Source organism: Pelodiscus sinensis, chromosome 12, assembly GCF_052426305.1.
Source record: "Pelodiscus sinensis isolate ZL-2025 chromosome 12, ASM5242630v1, whole genome shotgun sequence".
Lineage (NCBI taxonomy): Eukaryota > Metazoa > Chordata > Testudines > Trionychidae > Pelodiscus > Pelodiscus sinensis.
This window is the reverse complement of record NC_143063.1, coordinates 30022787-30049206: the sequence shown is the minus strand read 5'-3', so window position 1 is coordinate 30049206 and position 26420 is coordinate 30022787. Positions and strand designations below refer to the sequence as shown.

The following is a 26420-nucleotide window of genomic DNA, read 5'->3' as shown; positions in this document are numbered from 1 at the left end:
CATGCATGCTTGAAGAGTTTTTGATCGGCATGTTTTGTAAGCAGGAAAAGCATTACAGTGGCTACTTATTCAGGATATGTAGAGCCACTTTATGAAATTGGCACTGCTTTGTTTAAAGAACAACTGGATACATAATTAAGTCTCTTTGAACATGCAGTTAAATATAATAATGTGTTGATTAATTGGTGATATTAACACATGCTACAGATTGTATAACCATAGAAAAATGTCAGTTTTCTTTTTGCCTTTAGTCCATATGTCCAATTTCTATGTGTTGTCAATTTTGCAAATTGCAGTGAGATTTAAAATTGGTTTATATGATCCTCTTAGCAGAAGGGCAGCCTGCAGTTAATTTTTTTAAGAGTAGAATTTTTTACTATCAAGCATAATCTAAATTTTTAGAAGAATAAACGGGAATATTTATGTAATCTCTCTATAGTTATAAAAACATTTTTCCTGCGGGACAGCAGAGTGATGTCATCACTTCACTCTGCATCCATAGGAGCCAAGTCCCACCCACTCCCCGCTTGGCCCTTGCGGGCGGGAGAGCAAGAGACTGGGCTGGTGTGGCTTCAGCCCTGGCCCTCCCTTGGCAGTGGGAGGGGAAGGGAGATGGGGACCAGAGACTGAGGCTGGCTTGGCCCCAGCCCTTCTTGGCGGCTGCGGGGGCAAGAGACGGGGTCTGGCATGACCCCGGCCCTCCTCGGTAGTCGGAGAGTTGTGGGGAGGCCGAGAGATTGGAGCTGGTGTGGTCCTGGCCCTCCCTGGCGGTCGAGTGGGTAGGAGGCCAAGAGACTGGGGCTGGCGTGGCCCCGGCCCTCCCCGATGGGGAGGGTGGCAGGAGGTGGGCTGAGGGCTGGGACGAGGGCTGCCTACCCCCAGAGAGAGTGCAGCCCCTTAGTACTTCGTATAAAATACTTTTGCTTTCCTGCTATTTTTTTGTGCATCCATGTTAATGACTACATATTCTTCCCCCTTAGGCTTCTAACTTTTAAAATGTAGTTTGTTCAGCTCCCTTATTGCTAATTTAAGTGAAGTATAATTTGAGTAATTAGTACAGGTGCCCTTGTAGTGATAAGTAGGGATATCCTGCAGCCATATTGCTTGTGCTTTGAGCCTGTCAGCATTCACAAAGTATTGAGACAGGTCAGTTCTTATTTGATAGATTTCAAAGGATGAACTGTCAATAATAGATGGTGCTGTTCCTTGTAATTGAACCAATGTCTCACTGCTATGTTGTAAGTTGCTATCCTGTGCTTGTCATTGTGGTATCTGAAGTGCTATCTTTCAGGGCATATATTTTCTTAGCACTTGAATGAAGATGTTCTAGGTTGACAGGAGAGAACTGTCCCATTGGTGTCGTTAATCTGCCTCCTCAAGAGGAAATAGATATGTTGGTGAGATAAGCTTTCCTGCTGCCACAGACTGTCTACATGGAGTGCCTGGGAGTGTACCTGGGTGCAACTACAGTAAAACTCCATTAGTCTGGCATCCAATGCTCCCGGACTCCTGATGGTCCGGCACCATCAGGAACCCAGAAGTGCTGGGGCAGCCGGACAGGCTTCCCCCATTCAGCTGCTGCTGAAACTGACCAGCAGCTGAATCGGGGAAGCCGGGAGCAGAGCAGCTAGGGTGCTGCCGGGTTGGTCTGGTAGCGCTGTCTCTAGGGGCTGCGGGACCAACCTGGCAGCACCCCAGCTGCCCTTGGGGATGCCTGGGGCAGAGCAGCTGGAGTGCTGCCGGGTTGGTCTTATAGCGCCGCCCCTCGGCGCTGCGGGACCAACCCGGCAGGATCCCAGCTTCTCTGCCCCAGGGGTCCCCAAGTCAGTCGCTGCTGAAACAGATCAGTGGCTGATTCCAGGAAGCCCCGGGCAGAGCAGCTGGAATTAGCCGCTGATCTGTTTCAGCAGCGGCTGAATCGGGGACCCCCTGGGGCAGAGCAGCTGGGGTCCTGTCGGGTTGGTCCCGCAGCGCCAGCCTTTGGTACTGCGGGACCAACCCAGCAGCACTCCAGCTGCTCTGCCCCAGGCATCCCCAAGAGCAGCTGGGGTGCTGCCGGGTTGGTCCCGCAGCCCCGAGGGGCAGCGCTACGGGACCAGCCGGGCAGTACCCCAGCTGCTCTGTCCCAGGCGTCCCCAAGAGCAGTTGGAGTGCTGCTGGGTTGGTGCCGTAGCGTCGCCCCTCGGTGCTGCGGGACCAACCCGGCAGCACCCCAGCTGCTCTATTGCAGGCATCCCCGATTCAGCTGCTCCTGAAACTGACCAGCAGCGGCTGAATCAAGGATTCCTGGGTCAGAGCCTGACTATTGTAAGGGGGGGCTATGAGGGGTCTGGGGTGGCATCCCCTCCCACCCCACTCCAGACCCCTCATAGCCCTCCCTTCTGATAGTTCGGCATATCTGATAATCCGGCACCCCCTGGGTCCTAAAGGTGCCGTATTATCGGAAGTTTACTGTACATTGCTCAGCAATATGGATTTTTCATGCCCCTGAATGAGGTAGTTATACTGCTAAAGGTCTGAAAAGTAGACCACACCGAGATGAGAGAGAAACTGAAGTCCTCCTGACAGTGCCCTATGACATAATTCCTCTGTTCCATTCCTGTTATTTGGCTTTCCCCATGTGCTGCTGTCTGGAGCTGGTATTTAGGTGCCTTATCTTAGCAGGATGCCTCAACGTAGTGCTGCGGAATAGATACTCTTCTCAACAAAAATAGTTATTTCAACAGCTCTATTCAGTCACCTGTCTATGGCTTTTTTCTTCTCTCAGTCCCAAGTAGATCTTCTGAAAGAGGTTTATCTTTGTATTTGTTTCATGAAGTCCTTTTCACTTGGCTGCCTTTTTGAATTTGATTTCTTGTTTTGTTGGTTTGAATAATTTTGGATCCCTATTTCTTTTTTGTGGTGATAAATTTAATAAGACACACTCTGACTCTCAGGAAAGACAGTATGCTGACTGACTAGTTGTGATCTTTCCTAGGTACTTGCCTTCCCTGTCCTTTATGGTCTGTTAAGCTTTTCCCTTAGAAATTGGGGTATTGTTTTTTCCCGCTAGTATAATGTCATTGTTTGTACTTGTCCATTAAAGAGGTGGATGAGGTAATCTTATATATTGGGCCTGCTTCTGTTGGTGAGAGAAACAAGCTGGGGCAGATCTGAAGAAGAGCTCTGTGTAACTCAAAAGCTTGTCTTTTCACAAACAGAAATTGATCCAATAAAATATATGACTTCATTCACCTTGTCTAATATTCTGGGATGAACATGGCTACAACACTGTTCTTGCTTAAGTTTAAATAGAGCTGCTAATGCAACTTTTTCTACCTTGTTACATTATCCCCTTGTGCTGTTTTTCTTAATCAGTGTGCTCTGAGTTTGTATTTCATTTGTTATATTGATGTCGCTTATGTCATATTCAACTTCTATCCTTTCATGTCTTGTTTTGTTTAATCTCTCTTTAGGGACATGCTGGAATACTCTTCAGTCAGATATGGAATTCAATCTTTTGTTCATTGAATATCTCTATATTAACTTTATTTTCTAGTTCCTCAGTTTTTTCTCTATGTAGGCTTGTGTTTAACTGGCTCTTGTATCCCATGATTACTTCTGTATTGAACTGCTTTAAAAGCAGTTACGGGAATAATATTCAAATGTTCTTCTTGAAGAAAATAAATGTTACTAGACTCTCTCATGTTTCCAAGTAACCATAATGATGCAGAATGTGGACTTGTGGTTTTCGGGTGGTGGTGGTCCACTAGTGTCTAAATGGAGACCCTTAATATTTAATACCATGCAACTTGTGTTTGTTGAAGCCTAAGACAAATTGGCAGTTTTTGTCTCATGCTCTTGAAATAGGAATACAAAGCCACTGACCCTCCCATTTTTAGATTGTGTAGTTTTATGAGCGCATGTAGTAGAAATACTTTTGTTTGCTGTATTCATTGGTGGTTATTGCTCTGCCACCTGAACCCTCAGAAATTTAAATGTGACTTTGAACTAATCTCTTAAAAATTGGATTTGTGGGTGATTTGTGTGTGTGTGGTGGGGGAGGGGGTAGTTTTGCTTTGTGTCTTTTAGGCCTTCTTTATTGGTCATATACATGCTCTTTAAAAAACAAAAAAATTTCAGAAGTGTGATGAACTTCCAGTATATTTTCGTTAGCTTCCTTGAAAGATTTATTGGGATGAGATAGACTGGAGCATTTTCATTGTGAGCTCTGAAATTCTAATTTAAGAGATCACGACACTGGATTGTCTTTTTATTTAAAATCTTTTAGTCATTAAAATGAAATGTGAACAACAATAACAAAATTTTGAACAACCTTAGTAAAAGTTCCTTCTCCCTGTCTCAGCCTTCACTTTGTTGGCTCTTGTAATGTGAAATGACAACCGTGAGTCTTTGACAAGATGCAGATGTTTAATATAGAAAGCAAAGAGCCTCTCCTTTCCCACTGTTTTGAAAGACGGTTGTGGGGAGATGGAACCTTCACATTCCCTTTATACATCACAGAGAAGCAAAAAGAGGACACATTCTTTTGTATTTTTCCCTGTGCAGTTCACCTTTGACAAGTTTTTTTTATCTGACTATTATTTGATTTCCCCAAGCTTTGAATGCCCTAAAGAACTTTAGGGATGAAAGTGAAACATCCACTATTTTAATTTTATTCAAGAGTATTTGATAGATAAAACTGGAAAATTATATTTTATCGATAGATAGGGACAACTAGTATGTATGTACTATGAGTCTGATCTTGAAAATGCTTTTACAGGGCTTTTAAATTTATACATATAATCAGTCCATATGGGTAAAGATAAGCACATTCATTTGCAGGGGCAAATATGTTTTTTTAAATTATGATGCAGTACATTATTTGATAACTAAAACTGTTGTAGTTGTTGTGTTCAGATGAGACACTATATAAAATGCATTTTGGTATTTTGTTTAAAAAAAATCTGGCGTCTCCCAATTCATAGTATTACTTGTTTTTAATTCTGGTGTATTTTTTTTGTTAGATTTAACGTGAACAATCAAATTCTTCATCCTGAAATTGCAGAATGGTAAGTAGTATATAATTTCATAAGCCTTTTTTTCTAACTTATTTATTTTATTACGTCTCCTAGGAGAATCTAATAAATTCCTTATTGCATGTTTTTACAGTAAGCATTCCAACAGACGCCTCTCACTTTACTGTTTGACAATTTTTTATTCTTATGTTTCATGAGATGAATGAAAATAACATGCAAAGGTTCAGTTTTTAGTTTCTTTTAAAAAGCAACATTCTGTAACACCATAAGGAACAGAAAAGTTAGGTAACTTTTAAAATAATATACATTATTACAATGAATATCAAAGGAAGTAATAATTTAAAACTTGATATAAGAGGTGTCTTTTATAAATGCAGTTTTTACTTCCTATAGGATTTATTTTAATAGCATTAATTGTGATCAGTTCTTTGTGGTTCATATGTAATTATATATAATTCTAATGGAACTCTACAGCAGTCTGTCCATACATTATCAGCAACCTAAGATAAACTAAACAATAATGTGCTACAGAATATTAATGTTGATATTTCTTAATTGGTTACTTTGTAGCATACTTTAGTAATATTAATATAAAATTTTATCTTAGAAAACTTTTGCATTTTGGTTCTCATGATCCCTCCATTTTAACAATATAAACATTGTCTTAACAACCATTTTATAAATAAGGCTTTCTGTTTTTTTATTTTGTAAATAAACTGAATAGAGAGCAGACTGGACTTGAGCTAAATAAATTGGTTTTCAACTAAGTATTTTAAAGGTATTAGGTAGAGCTGAGAAAACAAAACCTTAGTTATGACACATAAGCTACTTGTTTTTCAGAACCTTTCAAAAATAAACAGTAGAAAATCATAGTGCATTCTACTAATGCAGCTGAATATGTTAGGCTACTATACATTACTTTTATTAATAACGAACATTACTCTAGTCTGAATAATCTTCTGTATGGTAGTCCATGTACTGAAAAGAAGTGCAAAGTCAAAATTTGTCTTTCAAGTATCTGATCATTAACATTTCATAGTAATGGAAGCTTAATAAGCCAGATTCATTGTTCTGCTGCAAACCTGTTTCACTGCTTCAGTGAAGTAATAATGTCTTAAAGAAAAAAAAGGAACAAGCTTCAGATAAAATAGAGCTGTGTTAGAGTCATCTGTAACAGTTTTCCTGTTGATTTTCCTCTGCAGTTACTGCACAGAGTATTCACACTCACACCATACTCTCACATACTGAAGAAGGAAGTTTCTGTGCAGAAGCTTGAATAATTTATAGTTAAGATTTCTGAATTAGGTGTTTGGTCATGCAAGGTACTACACTCTCTGTGAAGTGCATAGAAAACATGGGTAGTCTACTGAAATCTACTGAAAATTAAGCACAAACTTAAGTGCCTTGTGGTGAACCATAGAACCATTCAGTGTGTGCATCACTAATGGTTCTGGCTCAAGATATATGGATTAATGAAGTTAAGATTGAGAGTTTGTTATATATTTCAAGAAACTTATTAGACTCTTGAATTACAGGGAGGGAGGGCAACCCTTGTGGAAGAGTTGGAAAGACTTTTGCTTACTAGGATTCCATAAGACTGATGGGTGATTCCTGGTATATTTAAAGATGATGTTTGTATATCTGATGATTGTTTTTATTATGATTAATCTGTAATGTTTCTTCTTTAAGAATAAATGTGCTTGTTTAGAAAGAGTTGTGTGGTGGTTTTTAACTATTGGCAATACTCTGTTCATAGCCCTGGAATGAGGTGTAACAGTTAATTCGAACTAAGGACTTAATTTGAATTACCGTTTCACTGCCGCGTGTAGCCGCAGGCAGTTACTTCGGGCTAGTGGAATTTCAAAATGGCGACTGGACGGGAACATGCAAATAAAGCCTGGGATATTTAAATCCCGGGCTTCATTTGCAATTTTGAATGCCTACATTAGCCTCCCTAGTTCGAACTAGGGGGCTAGTGTAGACATACCTGGAGATAGTAAGGATTGGTATCACAGAATTGCAGTTTTCCCTAAATGAAACAAGATTATTTCAAGCATTTAAAATGGGTACTTAGCTAAATCTGCTATTAAACTCCTTTTCCATTTTCTTGTCCATACGCATCTTGAGATTAAAATGTAATTTATGGGGTAGAGAATTCATTTTACAGTTCAAATAACTTGACAGGTACTCTGTTAGCATAGCTAGAAGATTAGAATAGAGTTGCTGAATGTGTTTAGATGAGGCTGTATTTTACATGTCCATGCTTTCTGTTCCATAAATTTTCTGATTAGGATGTTTTAAAAAATATTGTTCCATCAGTGATTTGTTCATATTAATGAATGCAAAATTATGGAGATGCTCTTGTAGCTCCATAGTTAAAGTTGCACTGGGATTTCCACTTTTAGCAACAACTAAATCCTTTTAAAATATTTTTACGGCTTCTGATTGGCTAATGTATCTCTGTTGTAAGAAGATTGTGATCTAGCATGTTGTATGGATGTGAGACATGGGTGATAACAAAAGATTCTAAGAGAACGATATTGGCATTTGAGAGGAGGAGTTATAGAAAAATTCTGAGAATAGGATGGATGCAGAAGGTTACTAATGAGGAATTATATAGGAAGATACAGCTGAAAGAGAACCTACTGCAGAAGGCTATACAATGGAAGTTACAGCTATTCAGGCATATCTGCAGAATGAATGACAAGCTGTTACCAGATTTGCCCAATACTCTGGGGTATGCTCATTTGTTTGGGTTACTCTTATGGGGAGGTTAACAATTCTATCAGTGTGCTGTTTGTGCTTACTTGTGCTCTCATATGGAGCTGAATCTCCCTTCTGCCAATTCCCCCTCCCATTAGAGCTCTCCTGCAGGAACTAGGTTCCTCAGGACGGGGTTTTTCCCACCTTAGCAACACACACACACACTCACACACACTAACAGAGCACGTCTGAGAGGACTGGGTATTCAGCACTCCCAAGCTGACCCCTCATACGCCTTTCGACTCAGCAGGCTAGTTTTAACAGCAATGCAACACTGCACCCTCATGTGCCTTTGGACTCAGTGGGCTGGATTAAGACCCTGGTATTCAGCATAATGGATAGTCCGAATAGGAGAGGCAGATCCCACAGAGAATTGGTAGATGATATAGTAGATTGGTGCGGAGCTAATGTATAGAAAATGTTGCCAGCAAGAGTGAGTCTCAGGTCCGATACGGGGTTCTCAAAGTACAAAAAAAGCTACACAGGTATCGGTCAAAAACAAGCAGTTTATTTCCTGACAGCTATCAGCTGTGCCCCTTAACTAAAATAACAACATGATACGAAAAGTGGCATTTCTTACATCCGTTCTGCTAGCTGGGGAAGTGGGAGACTGCCTCAGCTTCTGAGGCACAGGTACCCAAAGCCCATCGGTGAGGTCCAAATTGCTGTGTTCTGGTGCAGCTTTAAATACTGTGTCTCTACCTTGTTTGTGGCATTACTTGTCACAGTATGGCTCAGATGTACTGCTTGTCTTTTACTTTGTTTACATGATCAGTACATTTAGGTAAACAAGATTATGTTCCTGCCCTTATCTACAATTCGTTCTTGCTACAATGGCGTATGTTCCTAGAGCCTTGCTTCTGGCTTCTCAGTAGTAGAGAAGGGGGAGGGGAATAGCAAAAAGGGGGCGGGAGTGCAGGCCTTACCAACCCTATACTTCACATGTACAGAGTTCTTCTGCAATTGACCCTACAGAAACTAAGCCACTCTGCAATGGACAGAGAAAGATGGAAGGAAATAGCAAGGGAGGCATCAGACACCAACAGGCATGGTGGATGATGATGATGATGAAGTGGGCGAGGAGGGAATCACTTTTCAAAAAAGGAGTCTTCTAAAAATCATTACTTTCAGAAATTTACAGAAAGGAGTCTCATGGTTCTGTGGGACCCTTTCACTAAAGAATGTCAGCAAGTAGCTGTCTCAAAATTGAGACCCAACTAAACAACATCTGATCTGAGACCCAACTAAACAACATCACATTGTTACATTATGTCAATAATATAAATGTGGTCAAGGATATTTATTTTGCACCCTAGCTGATACTGGATTTTTTTTTAGCATTGGGAACTTCCAGTCCTATATTCTATATTATGGTACTCTAGAAACAGCATTTAGCGGTCCTGTGGTATGATTCACTGCTTACAGAAGGTGAAATACAGAAAGGAAGGGAAAAGTGAGACGGTATCTGATGGGCCTCAGTGACTGAAATTAAATGTTTAATGTTGGGGAAGCAGCTAAGACTTCCATTCAGGCTTTCCTAAATGCTTTCTTAGCACTACTACCCCAGTGTGACCCACTCCCCTGCAGAGTCCTGTTTTGGCAGAGATGAGAAGCAGGCCTCTCTACAACTAAGAACATGATCTTTTAGTAGCCTGACAAGCTGGCTTAGTAGGAGAGATTTCTGACCTGCCTGCAAGAGCTATTCTCTCACTTCCCTTGCTTGCTTCTTCTGACTATTTGTTCCAAGTAAGGAGAGAGGGGGCAGTTCTACTTGCAGGTGGATTGCATGGAGCTATATACTCTACTCCTAACCCAGCTTGTCCATCTGATAGGGTGTGTCTAGACTACATGCCTCCTTCGACGGAGGCATGTAGATTAGCCAGATCGGAAGAGGGAAATGAAGCCGCGATTAAAATAATCGCGGCTTCATTTAAATTTAAATGGCTGCCCCGATCTGCCGATCAGCTGTTTGTCGGCAGATCGGGGCAGTCTGGACGCGACGCGCCGACAAAGAAGCCTTTCTTCATCGGCACAGGTAAGCCTCGTGAAACCAGGTTTACCTGTGCCGATGAAGAAAGGCTTCTTTGTCGGCGCGTCGCGTCCAGACTGCCCCGATCTGCCGACAAACAGCTGATCGGCAGATCGGGGCAGCCATTTAAATTTAAATGAAGCCGCGATTATTTTAATCGCGGCTTCATTTCCCTCTTCCGATCTGGCTAATCTACATGCCTCCGTCGAAGGAGGCATGTAGTCTAGACACACCCATAAAGATCCTGTTTTGGCTTGCTGGGGATACAGTGCTGAAGGAAATCAGTGTTCACTGACACCAAACTTTGTCTTATCACTGGGTTCGCTTTCTTAGTATACTAAAGAACTAAGATAGCAGCATTCTGTACAGAAAACAGTTCCTGGACATGTCCCAAACTCCTTCATCACAGTATCTCCACCCCACCTAGATATTCAGTGTTCTCCATATCTCTGCTCACCTTCTCTGTTTTGGGATGGATATTTATCCCTTAGGCTACTATATGTGTGGAAGGGAGAGTCAATGTGACTGAGGGATGTGAAGTGGAAGTGTACGGGAGGGAATCAGAAGGAAACTTGAAGGGGTTGGTAGAATTGGGATTGGTGCAGAAAGACTCTCCCTCCTGTATTGTTCTTAAATGTTAAAGAGGAATTCTGGACCTCATTTTCTCCCTATTTAAGAATAACACTTGGTACGCTTTCTCAGGCACATAGTTCTTCAGAGAATTTTATTACAGCTAGGGTACATAGTTCCTCAGAAAATTCTGTTACAAAATTCTACTGACCGGTGCCAAACTAAAGAATTTGCTGAACCACAGGTCAGTTATTAAGGATGTTAAGGAAAAGGTATTTTGCTAATTGTGTATTGTATCAACTACACAATTAGTCGATAAGGGGAGGTTCACTTCGCAACCGCCGCGCCTTTGCATTTTAAATGTATTAAGATCCACTGGGCTCTTACTACAGTAAAAATGCAGAGGTGCAGTGGTCCCAGACCCACGCGAGCTGGGACTACTCTGTTCCGACTTGTGCCGGGTCCAGCAGTTTCTGTTCGTGGCAGCCCCGGCTGGTGCTGGGGGGAACCGGCTCCCCCTAGCATCAGCTCCCATTCCTCCACGTGCTGTGTCTCATACAAGGGCAGCGGGCAGGGGGTGGGAAGCGATTAGTTGAGTACTCAAGTGAAAGAAAGCAAGTAGTCGAGTTATGCATTACTAACACTTTGACTGCTTACTGGGCTCTTTGAAGACTTTTTAGGGTAAATTAGAGTTAAATAACACACAGAACACTGAGAGCCAGGACTGGTGGCTACCTGTGAATTTTACGGGACTGTGGGGACATAAGTCGACATTTGGATGTTGCTGGACTATAGAGGTTCAATTTGTATAACTGTCAGAGTTCAGGTTTTCTGGTCAAGTGTAACTGAGAGGAATTTGGAAGTTTCAAGCTAGGATTTTGGGGGATAAGGAGTCTAGATGTGTGGTTGGTATGGCGTATTCACTAAGACGTCCTTAATTAATGGTTCCCTTGGCTTTTTCAGTTTGTACCTAAACAGAATTAGTTGGAAAGTAGTACATTTTTTGGAACAAGGAATATTTTTAGAATATTTAATAGTTTGGGTCATTTCCATAGTACATAATTTGGCAGGGATGCACAAAAAGTCTTCTTACAGTTGAATTGATTTGAATTGTATTTTTCCATTAACACATTTTTCTTTTCACATTTCAGCTAAAGCTATTGTGTTTTGTTTCCCATTATATTTGTTGGAGAAATCCTATTACAGTAAAACCTGTGTTATCTGGCACACTTGGGGATTAGGGCATTCTGATTATCTGAGGGTCCCATCAACCTAGGGGAAAAATAGATAATAATAGTAAAATGTATTTTATTAAACGGAAACAGTACTGTAATTATTATAAGGCACAGTAACATAAATTAAAACTAAAAATTTAGTAGTTCTCAGATCCAAATCACTGGTACATGTAAATGTAGAAGGTGTAGATGCACAAGGTACAGATGCTCTCTGCAGCAATATCCTGATATCAGCCTGCTTACAGGCCTTCTGTCTCTTGTGCATAATGTTCTTCTGAAAAATTATACAACCGCATTACTTCTTGAGATAAAAAAGAAAAATGCCGCTCAGCAAATTTGATCAAAGTTGAAAGACCTGCACTTGCATCAGCTCAAGAAGTTTTATCTTCAGGCTCTTCTTCCTCAGAATCATTTTCAGCTGGCAAAGACTTTTCTGGTTTGAGAACTTTTTCTATGATTTCAGTATCACTAGGGCTGTAGGTCACTTCTGCATTGTTGTCCATGTTAACCCATTCTTCGACTTCATCTTCTTTGAGATTCTTGAGTGGGTTTTTAGGTTCTGCTTGCTTCAGAACTTCAATGATATCGGTCATTTCAGTCTTCCTTCTTCTGATGTTGAAACCTTCAAAATTTTCTTCTTCGTCAGGGGTCCTCTGCGAATATAGAATTCAACCATAATTTTCTCCAAGATCTCCTTAAAATTGGACTCTTAACCGTATCCCATGCACAAGCAACATTGAAGATGGTATTTTTGATTGTGTGCTGGTATTGAAATTCCTTGATATTGCCTTGATACTGGATCAGCTTTGCATGAAGTCTTTCTTGTAGATTAACTTAAGATTTTGAATAACTTCTTGATCCATTGGTTATATGAGAGATGTTACATTGGGAAGAAGGAAGACGGTGAAAATATTTCCTGAAACCAAATCTGTTTCAGAAGGATGTGCTCTGAAGTTGTCTAGAAGTAGGATGACTTTACTGTTTTCTGAATTGTTTAATTTTCTTAAATTCTCTTTGACTGCAGGCACAAAGGTGTGATAGAACCAACTTGAGAAAATATCACAATCCATTCATGCCTTATATTGTGCTTTGTATTCAACAGGCAAATGAATAACTCCTGTAAGGGCTCTAGGTTTAACATATTTTCCAATAACTAAAGGTATGAGTCTATGATTCCCAGAGGCATTAGCACAAGTAAGAACAGTCAGACAATCCTTATCCTGCTTGAATCCTGAAGCAGAAAACTTACCTTCACCAGCCAGAGTTGAAGTTGGCAAACAGCGCCAAAAAAGGCCAGTTTCATCCATATTATATATTTCATCTGCACTTAGTTTATGTTCAGAGACCAATTTCTTAAAGGATTCACAATAACTTTCGGCAGCTTCATGATCTGCCGATGCTTTTTCTCCAGACACATCCAATCTTCTGATGCCATGTCGAAGCTTAAAACACTGCAGCCACCCTTCAGAAAATGCACAAGGCTCAGTCAACTACATTTGTTTATAAAACTCCTTTGCTTTTTCAGTCAGCATTGGCCCTGAAATTGGATGTCCTTCAGCTCTTTTCAACGTGAACCATTCATTCAGCACTTTATCAAGCTGTTCCAATTTCAGTTTCAGCAGTTAATGGCGTTTTTCAAGTCCTTTCTTGATCTCCGATTGCACAACAGATCTTAAAAGTTTGTCCTTTAGGGCCTTAATGTCATAAATTGTTGAAGAACCGACATTGTATTCATCTATCAAGACTTTACTATTTACCCCTTTTTCTAAATGCCTTATATTGTTCAGTTTTTGACTTAGAGTCAACATAACTCTTTCTCTTCTGTCCAGAACTTGTTAATGGTTTTCTTGATGCCATTAATCTTGAATGACCAAATCACTTAAGTACTATCTGGTGAGATGCTACAGTACAAAACTATTGGATCTCAGACTCCATTTGGGGAGATACTGTGGAAGCTTCCACAAAAGTCAATCACAGTGGTGTGCAACCTTTTTGGAGCTGCCACAGGTAGCACCAGCTGCCTAGCCCAGCCTAGTGCCAGCCGGATCAAAGCAGCATGTCACGAGGCTGCGCTCAGCCTCGCGTCGTCAGGATCAAAGTTCAGTGCTGCATGGCCATGCCCAGCCCCCAGACATGATGGGAACCGTACAGGCCAGGCTGATGGCACAGAAGTCGCAAGCACCCTCCTTTGCTGGGGCTAGCCACCAGAGACTAATCACACAGCGTGCAGTAAGTAATGAATTTGTGCCCTTGTGGGACTGAAGCTGCCGGGGATCTGCTCAGTAAGCGTGTGGGTGACAACTAGGCAAGGCTTCCTTTCGGCGCCACGAATAGAATGCCAGGGTATGACTGCCAATTCCCTTCTCCTCGAAGCCCGAAATAGAATCCAGCTATCAAAGCGCCGCAGTATGCAGCCGCCCCCAGCGCCCAGCCGGCCGGATCAAAGTGCTGCCTGGCCGCGACAAGTCCCTAGGAAATTTGCCGGTTTCTTAAGTTTTTCAGATAGTTAGGTGCCAGATTTTACTGTATGTCAGGTTTTACTGTATGTCATAACTACCAAGTAAAGGTGAAATGGCAGAACCTTCTGAATCAACAATAAATGTGACCTAGAATCTCCCACTGTCCTCTCACTCCCTTCTGGGACAAGGGGTCAGTACTGCCAGGAGTGTAGGATAAATTATAGATGTGATGTCCCCCATACTCTTTAAGCCTTTAGTTTCCGTTTTCTAATTAAATTGATTTGTTATGAAACTTAAAAGATTAAACATATGAAAAGAATTTGACCTGAAAACCGAATGTATTTTATATATTTTTGCATTTAGTGCAGAAGTTTTTGTTTGATTATTAACATAATCAATACAATTTAAAACATATAATTAAATGTGTTATTTAAAATATATGCTGGATATGATGTATACTTTAAATATTGAAGTCTTCTATCTCCAAAAAATGATGACCCAATCACTGAAACAGTTGGCTTTCATATGCCAGTCAGAGTGTAGTTTTTCTATAATTGCACAATGTGCTGTTGTCAGTCTACAGTCCTAGATTTTGTCGACCATTCTGATAATCTCCACATCAATCATTTTATTGAAATAGAAATAAAGTAATTGCAATGAAACACTGTCACTGGATAAATGTGTCCCACTTGGAACATGACTAAAAGCCATCCCTTTGCCTTGGCATTTATCTGACAAAAGCAACTCGTTATTCTTAGTCACTGTTCTATTTCATTGCTTTAGCTTCTTTGATTCAGTAGAATCAAAGCACTAAAAATACCAATTGTTATATGTTTCAAATAATTTTGATATTTTAGTAATTTGTAGTATATCTTAGAGGGGTTATTTGAATAGTGGGGATAACCATTTAGAATTCAATGAATGTTCTATATATACTGTAGTTCTCTGAACTTGAACATTTATTTACAGTTGGTTTTGTGTCTTCTGTGCTTTTTGTATATTCTGAAGGCCAGCTGCAACTTTTTTTTCCTTTTGTTTGAGTGGATACTGCCTCAAGTGAAAAAAATTGCCAAGTAGCTAATTTTGTCACCTCTTTTAAAACTGTTCATAAATGTTGTTAATGCATTTACATGTATATTTCATTTTTTAATTGTTTTATGTAGTGTGACAGACTGCTGACTAACCCAGAGCTCTGCCACTATAGCCTGTATGAAAAGGCCAAATGAAAGCCAGCTGAGCAAGCCCAGACCTGAGGGGCTAATGGAAGCAGCTGTGGGCCTCATTAGCCAGAGGGCTAGATAAGACAGCCAGAGGGGAAGTGAAGGGGAGGAGCCAGAGAGTGGCTGAGTGTGTGCACCCCAGCCAGAAGGAGGAGGCAGCTAAGTTAGCTACTGTAAAAACCAAGCTTTGTAAATAGAAGGTGGTGAGAAGTTAGCCCAGAAATAAAAAGACATGGGTGATTGCACAAGAGAGGGTCTCCTGGTGATTTGTGACTGAAGAAAAGGGTCCCAAAGAAAGGGCCCTGGCAAGAACGTTGCCCCAGTAGAAAAGTTGTAATATTTTGGTCAGTAAGTGCGTGGTATTTAGTGTTATGTTTAATATAATTTCAAGGGTCAACTTGTGTTCATTATAGAACTTGCTCTTTCAAGCATTTATAATTTGTCCATTTAAAATGTTTGAGTAACTTTAAAAAATTGTGATGTTGGATAATTTATCAATAAAGTAGATACAGGAAATTTTAGCACTTTGATGGTGCTAAATGAATTTGCAATCAGGGAATGAGTATGCATCTTAGGAGTTTCAAATGACAGGGTGTAGGTAATATAGAGTCTTTGTTGTAGGAAAGAAAGAAACTAAGAAAATGCATAGGGAATTTGTTTTCAAATATTCAGTTACTGTTTTTGTAAAAACAATAAAAAGGATTACTTTTTTTGATAGTTTAAACTAGATAGTACAGGGGTGGGTAATAATTTTTGATGGGGGTGCATTCCAAGATTTTGGGAAGTGGTTGAAGGCCATACTCTTCCATGGTATTAATGGAGGAGATGTGGGGTCTGGAATGGAGGTTGGGTGCCTGGGATAAGGGATTGGGGTGCAGGAGGGAGAATGGAGTCTAGGAGGGAGTTTGGGTGAAGGAGGCAGTTGTGATCTAGGGCAAGAAACTGGGATGCAGGGGTTTGGGATGTGACCTAGGGTAGGAGGGGATTGTGATCTCAGGCAGCAGATTGGGGTGCCAGATCTGGATGGGGATATGGGTGTGTGTGGAGTAGCAGGGCAGTATGGGAGGCAGAGGGCTGGGGAAGGGAAAGACTGGGGTGCCAAAGACAGGTTCTGGCCAGGAGATTTACAAACTAGCAGTCAAACCAGCCTGCCTGCCTGCTTGCACAGCTAAAGGCTTGTAGAGCTTAAAATGTTTCTGCCTGCTCGGCCATTTGCTTGAGTGAGTAACTGAGCAGGAGAGTTGTGCTTTGTGGCTGCCTGTTATTCTGCCTCCTCTCCAGACTCATACATTGAAAGTTCTCCGCAGCCGTGTTTCTGAGCGGCATGTGAGGCTCTGGGGCAAACTGGGCAGCCTGCCTGGGGCTCCCCACTGCCTCCGCAGGCTGGATCCTGTGGCTTGGCGGGCTGTGTTCGCCCGTGGGCTGTATTTTGCCCAGGCCTGTGATCAGTTTACTCTGTTTTTCTTACTCATCTTTACTCTTTTTTTCATAGCCTTTGTTGAAAGGACCTCCATAATGTAGTAATTTGCATTACTTTGGTCTTCTAAGAAAATAATTATTATAAAATAAATTGTAATTTTAAACTCTTAAATCCTAATAAATTTAGATTTAGGGTTGTTCAAGAACTTTAATGCTGCTCCTTAGCACACTACTATATATGGGAATTTTCATTGCAAGAATACATACTCCATTACAATTATGGTTTAATTTTAAAGATACAGATATTTCAAACATTGTTATATCAGATTATGCACATAAATAGGTTAGAAGACTTAGAGTTTAAATTTGTTTGAATTTTAACACTTATTTGAACTGAATTCTAGAAAGAGAACTTAATGGGCATAAACATAAAAACTTTTGTGGAAAAAGTGCCTTTGGAAATTAAATGTAGAAAAGTAACAGCAGAATTTCTAAAGTATCAAGCCAGGATCAAGGTCCTCTGTGATCTTGTTGCTTATGTGGAGCTTACATATATAGGGCTGTTGGAAATTGGCAGCACTTGCTTGAAATACAAGACTTAAGATAAACTGAAGAAAGAGTGAGTTGCACACAAAATTCAAAGAGATTTAGATCTGCCATGGAAAGTAGCTAAGAGATTGACAAATGGATTTACATTAAATATAAATAGGACTGATAACTACATGGGTAAAAAAATGAAAGTGTGATACTTTCCAAGGGACCCAGATGATTTGTACATTTTTGCATTTACAGAGAAACAAATAAACCAGAAAATGGGATGTTTTATTATGTCTCTGGAGACTAAAATACACCATCTATGGAATACATAATCAAGTTATACCATAGCTATGCTAATGATTTATTTTGGATCACTTTGTTAATAGAGATTCGGTTTTTGGTGTGCTGCATGAAAATTTTGAAATTTTGCCAATTAAAATGTTAAAATTAGTTTCAGGCACCACAGTATATTTCTGCTTTAAAGTTTTTCTCTGCTTATGAAAGACCCACAAAGAGGAGAAATTCACTATGTAGAAAGTTAATTTAAAAGCACAAAATATGTATATGAATAAATAGGAAAAATATTTTTCTCTCTTCTAGTTTTAGTAATAATAAATTACGTCTAATAGTAGTTTTTAAAAAAAATCATACAAGTGTGTGGAATTTAATTGACTGCTTTCAGTAATCTAACTATTAATCTGAAGCTCAGTTTACAAACCAACTGTGTTTACAGTATTCTGCAGTTGCATTAGCTTGTGCCAACAAGCATTTTTCCCATTCAAATATTAATAAAAACTATTCAGATTTGCATATCTGTCTACAAAGCTATTTTAATAGGAAGTTTAAATCCATATTATTGCACAAATACAGTATTTTCTTCTCCATGCTAAGAAGAATTTTCTTTAAAAAAGTGTAAATATTGAAAATGTTAGGACTTTTGCCATTTGGTTGGTCTTGCATATGAAATTCACTGCAGGGGGAGGGCAGGATTGTAGAGGGTGAGGCTGGGCGAGTGGGGGGAGTGAATGAGAAATGAAGCCTATGGCGGGGAGGGGGGGGGTCTCCTTTGAGGGGCACTGTCCCAAGAGGCAGCACTGGATGATGCTGGGTGGGTGACAAATTAATCCAAGGCGGGGTGGGGGGGAATCCCTCAAATCTAGGCACTGGTCCTGGGTTTGATACTGGATGATCCTGGGGGCGGAGGGTGAGAGATGCAGTCCATGGGAGGGGCAGCTGGTCAAGGGGGTGGTGCTGGAGGAGGGACTGTAGAGGTGCCAACAGGCTTAGGTAGTTGACTCATAGTTTCCTCAAAAAAGATTGGAGAAGAGTTTGAGGTGTCACCCTGAAATCTCTCAGATTCAGTAGGGCCAGCACCATTGATTGACGCACCCCTATACTCTGCTCTTAGATGAGAATTTGCAGACCCTACTTCCCTACCAAAAAAACATTAGCGTCTACAAGGATAATTAGCAAAAATACCATCTGATAGGAAGCAAAACATTGCACTATTGAAGAGGAGCCTCCATATGCTTCCAGCAATGGTGGGGAAACAAGCGATGGTGATTTGAGGGCTCTCCCTTCCACTGTGCTTTTAATGGCTTCAAGACTCATGACATGGGAAGAAAACAGAGACACGGTTTCTATTGTGACTTTTGTATCTAAGTTTGCCAAGTCAAATAGCTCTGATTCTCAACATGGCAATGCCTCTTTTCTGAGTCAGAGATTTGCTTTATGCAGTAGTAGAAAAGCATGGGAGTCTGCCATAATGGCCAGATGTCAGGCACTGGCAGCTGCAGTGTGGCTGGAGGTTGTCAGGACCAGCGTCTGTTTTTCTGAATTTTATTCCTCCGGTTTCCCAGGCAATGCCAGGTAAGTCCAGCTAGTCTAATATATGAAGGGGAATGTTTGTGCGCTAGTAACTTGGACACTGTAAGAGCTACCGCAACCAAACTTTGCATGGGATAACCTTTCATCTAGGAGAAGGTTTTAAGGTACTTTTGGACCCGATCGGGGTCCTGCCCTGCCCCCCGCGTCACCTGTGGCCCCGGATGTGAACTGGGTAGCCCCTCCCACGTGTAGCCTCCTGGGACTCGCCCCCTCCCACCCGCAAGGTTACATAACCAACCCTCTTCCCCTCCCCCACCGGCATGCTGTGCCCCCACCTCCATGTGCACAATGGATCGGGCACCCGCCCTGCCCCCCGCGGCACCTGCAGCCCCGGGCGTGAGCTGGGGCGCCCCTCCCGTGTGTAACCTCCCCTCCACCTGGGGTTACTCCCCACCTGACCACCCCCCCCTTCTCTGGAAACCAAAGCTGGCCAGCGTTTCTGCTCAACTCGCTGGGCTTATCCGAGCAGAAAGAATCCGTGTGCCTGCTGCAGCGCAGGGTGGAGGGGCAGGGTTAAACCATTGATGTGTTACACTGCTGTGAAGCCAGACAGCTGCTGTTCATAGTGTAAGTGGGGGTCTTCTGGGTCTGGTTCCAGCCTTTGGGGTTAGATGTGAGCTCTGAGCTTTTGCTTGCCAAGGCAGGGCAGGTGGATTCCTGAGCCAACCTTGCAAAGAGAAGTCCCCTTGCTACTGGCTGCACGACTGTGTATTGTTCTCCTGGGGGCTGGCTGCTCAGTCCTGGTGGGAGGAGAGTCCTGCTGCGAGCCAGGAGCCATCAGCCCCCAGGGTCTGTGGCTCTGGGGGTCTCCTGGCTCAGGGTCCCCTCCTTTTCTAAATTTTGTTCCTCTGGTTTCCCGAGCAACGCCGGGTAGGTCCAGCTTGTTTACAATATTTATAGTTTATTAATAAGATTAGCACAATCACACACACCTCAATTTCATAAGACAGGGAATGTACATTCATATTTCCTTACCATATACTTACATCATTCCTTCTAGAACAATCTTAGGTGTTACCCCAACATCTTTCTCATTACCTTCACCTTCCCCATCATCATCAGGGGCCATCATTCTGGCCCTTCCAAGGACTACATCTTCTCCTCTCCATCGACCCTTGGCTGGGGTCCCACTTATATACCAAGTGACACTCATGATAACATGTTTTATGCATACAGGCAGTCGCCGGGTTACGTACAAGATAGGGACTGTAGGTTTGTACTTAAGTTGAATTTGTACTTAAGTCAGAACTGGCGTCCAGATTCAGCCGCTGCTGAAACTGACCAGCGGCTGACTACAGGAAGGCCGAGGCAGAGTATCTCTGCCCCGGGCTTCCTGGAATCAGCCGCTGATCAGTTTCAACAGCAGCTGAATCTGGACGCCTGGGACAGGGCAGCTGGGGCGCTGCCGGGTAGGTCCCCGCAGCGCCGCACCTCAGCACTGCGGGGACCAACCCGGCAGCACCCCAGCTGCTCTACCCCAGGTGTCCCCAAGTCAGCTGCTGCTGAAACTGAGGGTATTGTCCTAATTCAGCCGCTGCTCGTCAGTTTCAGCAGTGGCTGAATCTGGACGCCTGGGACAGAGCAGCTGGGGTGCTGCTGGGTTGGTCCAGTAGCGCCGAGGAGCGGCGCTACTGGACCAACCCAGCAACTAGCTGCGCCCCTTCCCCCCCAGCAGACCATGGAGACGCGGGCGGCGGGACCGAGACGCGCCGCGGTCCTGCCGCCCGTGTCCTCCGCGGGTTTGCTCCGCGTCTCCCTGGTCTGAGAGATGTGGAGCAGCTTTTCTCGCCTCGGAGGATGCGGGCGGCGGGACCGCGGCGCGTCTGTGCGGTCCCGCCGCCCGCATCCTCTGGGGCGAGAAAAGCCCCGTTCGTAAGTACGGATCCGACATAAGTCGGATCCGCGTAACTCGGGGACTGCTGTATTCAACAGTGGGTGTTTCTAATGCTGAAATATTCTTTTCCTATTGGTCAATATATCATTGCTCTTAACTTCTTATCATAGACATCAATTTGTTGTCATGGGTCTTTGTGATTATCTATTGCAACCTCTGTCCTAATTGCTTAACTCAGCCTGAACCAATTATTTGGGACTTATATTTAATAGCACATCTTCTGAGTCTGAGGGTATTGTTCCCGCCATCCTGTGAGAGGTCCAGACCTAAGTTCCCCTTTTTCAGGTCCGGGAAACCATAAATAAGTTATGACCAGAATCTGGGTGAGACGGTGTCCCAACCACAGAAGTCTGTAAACCTCAGCTCCTGCTGATCTTGCAAACAGCCTGTTGCAGCGTGGACAAAAGATAAACTATAACCCCGTATTACATGACCTGGACTGTGAGCTTATATATGTTCTCTCATTCAGGTGTAAGCCTGTTCTTTAATTGATTGTAATGCAGACAGGGCACTCATTGGAAAGGGAATTCAGAGGCTGTACCATCTTGTTATACTCTAGAGCAGGAGCCACTGCACTGCAGGGGAACCCGACTCACCAGGCAGCTTAGGACTGGGCTGTACTGTAACCAGGTGGTTAATGGCAAAGCCCTCCCCCAAGTTGTTGAATGCTGCTGTGTTAGTATTAGCGTCCTTCACAAACTTGGGCAGACATAAGGCCTAGTGTACTACACCTGAACCCAGACATCAGTCAAGGTAACACAAAGGGCCTATGGGAATGTTGAGGACAGCTTTTCAAAGCAATACAGCTTTTAACTATTACCGAATTAATCTAAATTAACACACATATATTTTTAGCATGATAGGAAAGTAACTTGATAGGCTACACTGGACAGTTGCATTGCCTTCAGTCTCCCCTCGTGGCAATTGAAAGCAGCACTTGTGTAGTACAGAGGTCCTTGTGATGTATTTAAATACCTAGACGCAAGCATGGTAAATGTCACAGTAACGCCTATACATAAAAATAATACTAAATATGATCTCTCTTATGCCAAAGACAACAGAAAAGTTATTTTGTAAAGCAGAGCACAAAGTTTTAGATAAATGTCTTGACAGTGAAGCTTTGTAATCTGTCCAGGTACGGAGGGCAGTTGAGCAGTTAGTAATTTTGTTAGGAACTGATCTCAGTAGAGATTTGACATTAAACTATGAAATAAATTATTTGTGAGGCACTTACAGATATATACTGTATATTGAAAGCAATAAAAAGGCAGTCGCAAACAGGTCTTAAATTGTCCTACCAGCACCTGTGCTACTCCAAAGAACACTATCAGAAATCTATAAACTGTTACTTCCTCAATCTAACAAGAATATAGTTAAGCTGCTATTCCATGTGTCATCTTCAAAATAGAGCAATTTTAACTCCTTACCCATACTTGAAATGGAAGTATTTTATACCATTCTTCTCTGGTTTTACACCCGCTCTGAAACACTATTTTTGAATGTTTTATTCCAATGTTAACATTCTCATTGTGCTTAATAATTATTTTGTGTTATTTCCTAAATTATCAAGAAAAATCTAATCTATCACATTTACTATGTTTCTGTTTATAATAGAATTTCAATCTGTATCAGTAGTTCTATGAAGCTGTCTTGACTGTCATCAATAAATATTATTTGTGAATGAAATGCTCTCTGTTCCACCATCTCAAATAATTCTTGACGTGCAGTCAAATCTGTGAAGATCGTCTCTGTCACAGAGACAAGGGTCTGTTGGATGAATATCCAATTTAGTTTGTTTAGTGTGGAAAAGAGAAGACTGAAATGGGAAATAACTTTCAAGTATCTATAAAGTTATCATCATGAGGAGGGAGAAGAATTGTTCTTAATAATTATATTAATAATTGTTCCTCTGATAGGGAGTTTTTTCCAAGGTCCAACGTACATTTCCGTTGCTGCAATTTAAGCCCATTGCTTCTTGTCCTGTCAGGGTAGTTAACTGCTATAGTAAATTGCCTAGGGAGATTGTGGAATCTCCATCACTGGAGATTTTTAAGAGCAGGTTTGACAAACACCTGTCAGAGATGCTCTAGATCAGTGTTTCTCAACCAGTGGTATGAGTATCCTTGAGGGTACTCAAGAGAAGTCTGGGGGGTACGTCAACGCAACTGAAATTTGGAGAAAACTGAATTTTAAAGTTACAGCGCTTTATTATTTTTGTACTTTTTACACCCAAAAATTTAATCGTCCATCTAGCTACAATTAAGTTGTTTAAACAGATGTGTTGCAATGGTAGAAAAAAAATTGTGTGTCTGAAAACTGTAGGTACTGGGGGTACTTATAATTATTTTTTGAAAGGGGGTACTTTATAAAAAAAAGGTTGAGAAACACTGGCCTAGATGGTTCTTGGTCCTGCCGTGCATACACTTGATGATCTCTCAAAATTCCTTACAGTTCTATGATTCTGTGAATTACTGAATTTAATTAAAAACATGGAAACACAAATATTAGGTGTGGCAGTATTAAATTTTAATTTTAGAAAATTTCTTACATACAAGACTAATTACTTTTAAACATTTTTTAAAAACTTTTACCGACTTACATTTTTAAAGATTCGGGAAATTATTGGGGAGCAGGATGTATTTAATACCGGTAGACACTGAAATTCAAAAAGTTAATGTTTTATAGGCTTTAAAACAGATACCATCAACATATAAAAATATACAAATTAAATATCCTTAAATCAATAAATCATACCTGTTCTGAAATATATTTTATTGATTTGTAGGTGTACGGTAAAATTGATATTTACTGACATTTTCATTACACAATATAATCCTTCTAAGTTTACACATATTTTTAGATACTGTTGTTCCAAAATAGCATAAACATAGAAAGGTTAAAATAAAAAAGGTGTATGTGGATGACAATTTCAGTCCATCATTAAATTATAATTTAAAACTAATGCACAGTCTCAAGTTAAATTTGAAAACAAAACAAAATTTAAACATCTCCCAAAATTCAATAGATCTAGTTCTAATATGAGCAAGTGCTCCTTCCTTTGACCATTTAAAAATTCACTTTAAGGTTACTTTTGAAATGGACATATGAATGGTATGAAAACATGAAGTCCTAAATGCATAAGAAAGTTTTAATGTAACATTTGCAGTTATCTGCACAATGTAGATTGTAGATCATATCAAAGTGATTTTTTTGCTTAAAACATGCAATAGAAAGCACCATAAATAGACTATAATTAAATATGTATATATTGAACATAACACCAATAGTTAAAAAGGGTTCTAGAGGCAACCCTGGCAATAACAAACCAGTAAGTCTAACGTCAGTACTGGGCAAATTAGTTGAAACTATAATAAAAAATAAAATTGTCAGACACATAGAAGAACATAATTTGTTGGGAAAAAGTCAACATGGTTTCTTTAAAGGGAAATCATGTTTTACTAATCTGTTAGAGTTCTTTGAAGGGATTAACAAACATGTGGACAAGGGGGATCCAGTAGATATAGTATACTTAGATTTCCAGAAAGCCTTTGACAAGGTCCCTCACCAAAGGCTCTTGTGTAAATTAGGTTTTCATGGGATAAGAGGAAAGGTCCTTTCATGGATTGAGAACTGGTTAAAAGATAAGAAACAAAGGGTAGGAATAAATGGCAAATTTTCTGAATGGAGAGGTGTTCCCCAAGGGTCAGTGATGTTCCCCAAGGGTCAGTCTGAGGACCAATCCTGTTCAACTTATTCATAAATGATCTGGAGAAAGGGGTAATCAGTGAAGTGGTAAAGTTTGCGGATGATACTAAACCGTTCGAGATAGTCAAGACCAAAGCAGACTGTGAAGAACTTCAAAAAGATCTCACCAAACTGAGTGACTGGGCAACAAAATGGCAAATGAAATTTAATGTGGATAAATTAAAGAGGAGACTGAGGGAGGATATGATAGAGGTATATAAAATCATGAGTGGTGTGGAGAGGGTGAATAATGAAAAGTTATTTGCTTGTTCCCATAATATAAAAACTAGAGGACACCAAATGAAATTAATGGGTAGCAGGTTTAAAACTAATAAAAGAAAGTTCTTCTTCACACAGCACACAGTCATCCTCTGGAACTCATTGCCAGAGGAGTCTATGAAGGCTAGGACTATAACAGAGTTTAAAAAAGAGCTAGATAAATTCATGGAGGTTAGGTCCATAAAAGGCTAATAGCCAGTGGGTAAGGAATGGTGCCGCTGGCCTTTGTTGTCAAAGGCTGGAGAAGGAAGGCAGGAGACAAATTATTTGATCATTGTCTTTGGTCCACCCCCTCTGGGGCACTTGGCACTGGCCAATGTCGGCAGACAACATACTGGGCTAGATGGACCTTTGGTCTGACTCAGTATGGTCATTCTTATGGTCTTATGAATTAATCTCAAGAAGTTTTGAGAATCATAAGTATTTACGCACACTGTAGGATAGTATTGCTTGCAATAAGAATTCTGTCAGGAAACAAATACACAAAGAGATTGACCAGAGTGGCCTTAATTATTCTTTCTAATTGTTTTTGGAATCTTAGACGAATATCCTATTTGTTTTTGCTTTGCTATGCTGAAAATAACGTGGAATTTGGGTTGTGCTACATATAAGCACTTGGAACCATGGGAAATTCCATTATATAAAACATTTTTTTATTTTATTAAAAATAAATTACATGCACAAACGTTCTGCTTGAGATAGCATATGAGCTATGACTAAGAAAAAAGCAATACATATTTGTAGTTAATGTGTACTGTCAGGTTTAGAAAATGTTGATTGGGCAAAATTTATGCTCAATATTAAAAATAATGCAAATCTGTTTAAAATTCACATTACTTTCTTTGCAAGCTTGCTGTATTAATGAAAAATTAACTCCAACTAAACATTTTCATCTAAAAATGTTCCTTATGTCTTGTTACTTATTATAGCTTTTCACTTTAGATGCACATTTGATCTAATTCTATTGGAGGTTTACATATTATTTCACTTTTTTTTAAAATTTTACTTAGTCTGCTGGTTTGCATGAAAAATATCTAACATAACCGTGTATTCTTTTCTTTGAAGTCGTGTGTTTAAAACAGACATGGAGTTGGAAGTTCTACGATACACCAATAAAATATCCAGTGAAGCTCATAAAGAGGTAATAGACTCTTTACTGTTAATAATTTTTGCTCTTAGTATAACAGCAGTGTTCAGAAAATGTTCCAGTAACCCGAATTGCTCAGTAATGAAATAATGAAAGAGCTAATAGGAGAATAGTAGCCCTCTTATTATAGCCCAGTAATACACCTTACATTGTCCTTGATTTTGGCTCACTAGAGTGTCAGTGGAAGGTGACTTGTTTCCAATGTATGTAGTTACCATG

At 40.8% G+C, this 26420-nt stretch overlaps 1 protein-coding gene across 1 annotated transcript in view; it reads left to right on the top strand.

The window, feature by feature from the left end:
- Positions 1-26420, top strand: part of PEPD (peptidase D) — a 254950-nt gene that overhangs the window by 72388 nt on the left and 156142 nt on the right. The window contains exons 7-8 of the mRNA XM_075940101.2: positions 5007-5051; positions 26120-26195. Coding sequence (XP_075796216.1) covers positions 5007-5051; positions 26120-26195 — 121 coding nt within the window. The remainder of the gene's footprint in view (positions 1-5006; positions 5052-26119; positions 26196-26420) is intronic.